General features: G+C 42.6%; 1 protein-coding gene across 2 annotated transcripts; it reads left to right on the forward strand.

The window, feature by feature from the left end:
* The first annotated feature begins 293 nt into the window (after nucleotides 1-293).
* sox21b (SRY-box transcription factor 21b) lies at nucleotides 294-4,921 on the forward strand. 2 transcript variants are annotated; one of them, XM_054746880.2, is made up of 3 exons: nucleotides 294-639; nucleotides 2,548-2,663; nucleotides 2,799-4,921. In XM_054746880.2, the coding sequence occupies exon 3, from the start codon at nucleotides 2,814-2,816 to the stop codon at nucleotides 3,552-3,554; it is 741 nt and encodes a 246-aa protein (XP_054602855.1). In that variant the 5' UTR covers nucleotides 294-639; nucleotides 2,548-2,663; nucleotides 2,799-2,813; the 3' UTR covers nucleotides 3,555-4,921. The 2 variants fall into 2 exon arrangements, with proteins under 2 accessions (XP_054602855.1, XP_015821889.1); XM_015966403.3 differs by lacking the exon at nucleotides 294-639 and having other exon boundaries at nucleotides 2,346-2,663.
* Nucleotides 4,922-5,252: the final 331 nt, after the last annotated feature.

Raw genomic sequence — 5,252 nt, forward strand, 5'->3', positions numbered from 1 at the left:
CTATTCCTCCCCTCCCTGATAATGAGCTAACTTTCATGTGGCAGTAAATACTTTGTGAGGTTTTGAAGTGGCAAACACAAGATATTGTTGTTTACCCGTTCTCTTTTTCTTCCAAGTCAAAGAAAAGCCATCTGATAGCAGGAGGTCAACTCTTGTTCCCTTGAAATCAATTCATTTCAAATCTTGATTCCCCTCCCTCCTCCTCCTCCTCCTCCTCCTCCTCCCAGAGTAGAAGAACAGCTTGAGGAGGATGAGGAGGTAAGCAAAGATGCATTATTCTGTATTGATGAGATAGTTTATGCAAACTGGGATCATCCTTGGATCTTCATCAACCTTTCCTATTTAGCATGCTTTCTCCCAGACTTGAGCTGAATAAAGTGTTCTGTGCTATCATGGAGATTCTTGCACCTCTGGGGTCTCTTTTTTTCTTCTTCAGAGTGATGGCTTTAGCACTTTAGTGTGAACTGTGTGCGTTCTCCCCGGGATGGAGAATGTCCCCATGGGCTTGTTGTTGCTGCTGCCTGCCTTCTATTTGCATGATATTTTTCTTTTCAGCCTTATCATCAGTGGTCTGCTGTGAGGAGGAGGGAGTGGAGCGCTGGCTGCATCTCAGAGGTTGGACTCAAGCTTTATCAGCAGGTAATTCTCCCACTCTCACTAACTCATGTTGAATTATTTAAGTGTTATTTCCAGGACTCGGGCATGTGTAAGAAGAAGGAGGGAAACACAGACTGGAGTGCTTGTTTGATATATTTTAAGAAATCAGATTTCAATTAACTTTTTTTAAGGGTGAATGAATGTTTTCTGAGTCAGGTGTTTTTGCAGAACAGATGCAAATATTAGGATTGATAAAAAAAATGTGTTGGATGGCTGCATTTTATTTAAAACCATGCCGAGTTGGGCCTGAACAATTAAAACAAAAGCATAAAAATATGAAAATGATGTTAAATTAAATAAAACAAGTAAAGAGAAACAAATAGGAGAAGAATGAGGCCTTTACTGGAGGGATGCACGTGCAAGGGTTAACCCAGCATGTCTAATAACAACTTTCACCTAAACACCCCTCAATAAACGTCATTCTTTTCGCACTTTTTGTCTGCGCTCCTGCAGAGGGAACGCAGCGCTCCACCGCACCAGATGTCAAGCTGCGCTCGCTGCTGCTGAGAGACGCTCCACTCGGTTTGGACAGCAGGTTTTGTCCTTCATCTGGTCATTTTCCCTCTGGGATCATCTTGTCAGTTTTCGTCTTCTTGAGACAAAGGAGTGATTCCTCTGAGAGCCTTTTCTACGCTCCGATAAATCCTCTAATCCTTGTTAACAGAAATATTTAAAACTATCCAGAGCGCCTCTTGAAATCAGGCAGACGAAAATGCGCACTTTGTGGAATTTGGAGTCACATCTCAACTTCCTACGCCTCAGAAACCAATAATAATAATAATAATAATAATAATAATAATAATAATAATAATAATAATAATAATAGCGAATTGCATTTGACTTTCCTAAATTAAACGCAAGACCTTCAGCCTAATTCATCATTTATATTATTGCTCAACGCCGCCTCTCCATTTTTCCTTTTCCCTCTTTTCTCCCGTTCCTCTTTATTTTTTGCGCACATAAAATTATACACAACGGGGAGGAGGAAAAAGTGCCAGAACAAGCCACTTAAACCTACAATTTATTCAACAGGTCCTGCAGATAACTGTAATTGCTTAGTTGAATATTGGACAACCTCATTTCGGTTGTCGATTCGCTGCCCTTGGGAAGGTTCTTTGAAGTGAACGTGAAAGGAGGGGATTTCAAGAAAGTAATTAATTTCTCCCAGGCCGATTAGAAACACTTGAGACCTCCTCAACATTTTGCTTATTTACCAAGAAAAATGGGACAATATCAGAAAATGAAAGAGCGCATTCTTTACCTTTTCTTGTCGGCTGGTGCGCACTTTTTAAAAGATTTGTGCCATAGGAGGGAGGGGGAGTGGGGGCAGGGGAGGTGCAAAGGAGTCATTAATTCTATGAACAGACTGACTTAAGAGGGAAATTATTATTATTATTATTATTATTACAAGACAAAGTGCGAAATTCACTTTTTTTATGAAAGTCGTCACAAACCTCCACAATCACATCAAATATGAAATACAAGATTCCCACACATGCGTCCATCCTCAGCAGGTGTCTAATTGACTTTAACGAGCTAACATATGTTACTGGCTAAATGACGTCATGCGTTCATCCTGATCATATACGCTCTAAATAATAAAAGTTGCATATAAACACGTTATTGATACCCTTAAAATCTCTTGGTGGAAAATAAAGTGGATGAGAAAAAAATCTAGACGTCTGCGCTGGTAGTTCTTAGTGCGCATGCGCCGGTGACACTTTCACTACCTGCCACACAATCCGGTATTTCACATGGAGCAAACGGGAGTTGTCATCCACTTGTGTGAGCTGCTGCTCGGAGGAGGTTGACGGTCTCAGGCGATAAGAGGAGAACAAGACAGACTTTTTTCTTTCTTTATTCTTCTACTTCCGTTTTCTTTTACTCCAGGCGTTTCGCTCCTGGATGCCATAATGACGCAGAAAGGACTTGAGCGCTCTTAAGGACGCTGCTGCTTGAACATTTTAGAGGAAACCCGAAGGTGGGATGCAGAATTAAAGACTTAAGTAAGTAAACACCACCTGCGCTGGAAGTGAACCCTTAGTTCATGCTGTAATGTTTAAATGTTATGAGTGGTGATTTAGCATCGTTTGGGGGATACGTTAGTAGTTTAATAGATGTTTTTATGTAATTCATTTCAGAGAGTTGGTCCCAGCATGTCTAAACCAATGGATCACGTCAAACGTCCAATGAATGCGTTCATGGTTTGGTCCAGAGCCCAGCGCAGGAAGATGGCTCAGGAGAACCCTAAGATGCACAACTCTGAGATCAGCAAGAGGCTTGGAGCGGAGTGGAAACTTCTCACCGAGTCGGAGAAAAGACCGTTCATAGACGAAGCCAAGCGGCTGAGGGCGATGCACATGAAGGAGCACCCAGACTACAAATACAGACCGAGGCGGAAGCCCAAGACTCTCATGAAGAAAGATAAGTTTTCCTTCCCGGTGCCCTATAACCTCGGCGAGCACGATGCACTCAAAGTGAGCGGACTCTCTGCTGGAGCGCTTTCCGACTCCGTTATTGGGAACCCGGACAAGGCGGCGGCAGCGGCTGCAGCCGCGGCTGCCAGAGTCTTCTTCAACCCGTCCATGACCACGAACCCCTACTCTTTTTTTGACCTAGGATCCAAGATGACCGAACTTTCCCCTCCTTCATTTCCCTACGCGTCTCCCTTGGGTTACCCGCCGGGAGGCGCCACGGCGTTCACCGGGACTGGCGGCGTGGGTGGCGGGACGCACACTCACTCCCACCCGTCCCCCGGAAACCCCGGCTACATGATCCCATGTAACTGTTCGGCCTGGCCCTCAGCGGGGCTCCAGCCGCCCTTGGCGTACATCCTGCTCCCCGGGATGGGGAAACCTCAACTTGAACCGTACCCAGCTTACGCAGCGGCGTTATGATAGGCCCGCTCTGGACTTCTGGCGCAATGTGAAAAAAGACCGCAGTTATTCATGCAAGAGTTTTATTATGCATGCAAAAGAGAGTAAAACAAACGTGTACGTGTGATGAAGCCTCAGATATCACACGAGGCTGTCTGACCTTTATCAGGTAGAGAACTCTCTGACTCAAGATGCGCAAAGGTTCCAGGAGCACGAACTCATTTTTGGATCATCTTCTGATCTGGACTGTAGCGCTGTAAATGTGTACAGATAAATTAGTTTATTTGTAGACTAGTGTTTTGAGATGAAAGGGACACACACACACACACACGCACACGCACGCGCACGCACGCACACACACGCACGCACACGTACACACCGGTGTATATTATAAGTTTTTAAACCGTTTTATAGATGTCTGTAATATTTATTGTTTAGTGAATTATATGATGACCCAGACGAATAAAATGGAGGAAAAAAGGACAAACTATTTGCACATGGAATCAATAAGGATGTAATTTATTTCGAAGGTCAATTCGGGTTTTTATTTTATTTTTTTAAATCTATGGAATAACTTTTTTATGCCTCACCCCATTTTTTTCTTCCTTATGTGCTTCACGAAAAAACTTGTAATATTTTGTGTTTTCTTTTCCGTTATGTACCTTATAAACTGTTCACTTGTTGAGCAAAAAAAAAAAAAAGACTTACAATAAAGCCTATTCGGATTAAAACAGGAGGGAATCGCGGCTGCAGTTCTTGATGAGATGAAAAAGATTGGTATCTTCTTGTCCTGCTGCTGCTGCTGCTGCAGGTGAAGTGTAAGGTATCCTCCAAAGGCCGCTTTTGTCCGCGCTCTCAATGCTCTACTGGGAGGTGGGGGGGATCTAAATCAGCTCGTTGTTACCAAGAGCCAAAAACCTTATTTATACAATTTTAATCGTGGATATAGGACGCAAGATAAAACTCTAAGCTTTCTGTTCCCAAGGAAGGAGAAAACGTGTTTTTTTTATTATTTTGGCTGCAGGAATGAGCTCGTTTTTTATTTAAATGTGAGAAAAAACAATAAAATTCAGTTATTTAAACAAAATGCGCACATGCAAATGTGTTGTGGCATGTTTACGGGAAAAATGCACTTCTAGATTACACTTAAGATGAATTCATAGGATCAGAGCGATTATGCAAAACTAATTTGGACAGTCCAGGGATAATTATCTCCGTCACGGTTAATTAACCCCTTTCAGCTCCGTGCTCTGAATTGTACACCTCCAATTCCCCCCACTTCCTCCTTGTTGGAATAAAAAAAAGCAACAAAATGAAATTTAATAATATAATATTTGAACTTGAGTTTTACTTTGTTTGCTGCATAATAAAAAACGCACTTTCTTGTCTTTTATCATAACGTTTATTACAGGAGGGGAAAGAAAAGCTAAAAGACCTTTATTATTATTACTTTGCAGCTCTGGGAGCGTTTAGGCGGTCGAGGAGGTTTTGTGTGGGAACAAAAACGTGGGTTGGGAGGTTTTGTGAGAGTGTTGTTTGTTGAAGTGGAGCTCAGCAAAAGCGCCTGCTTTCCCTCATTGTGATGAAAGCAATCAGTGGTATTTGGAAAACTGTTAGCATTGTCCACGTCTTTCTGTGGCCATTGTGCAGGATTTCTTTTCACGAGCTTTTTTTTTTCAGTCGCTCCAGCTGGCCGGAGTGAATAGCGGTGCAATGTGT

The sequence above is a fragment of the Nothobranchius furzeri genome, chromosome 14, assembly GCF_043380555.1.
Source record: "Nothobranchius furzeri strain GRZ-AD chromosome 14, NfurGRZ-RIMD1, whole genome shotgun sequence".
NCBI classification, from domain to species: Eukaryota; Metazoa; Chordata; class Actinopteri; order Cyprinodontiformes; family Nothobranchiidae; genus Nothobranchius; species Nothobranchius furzeri.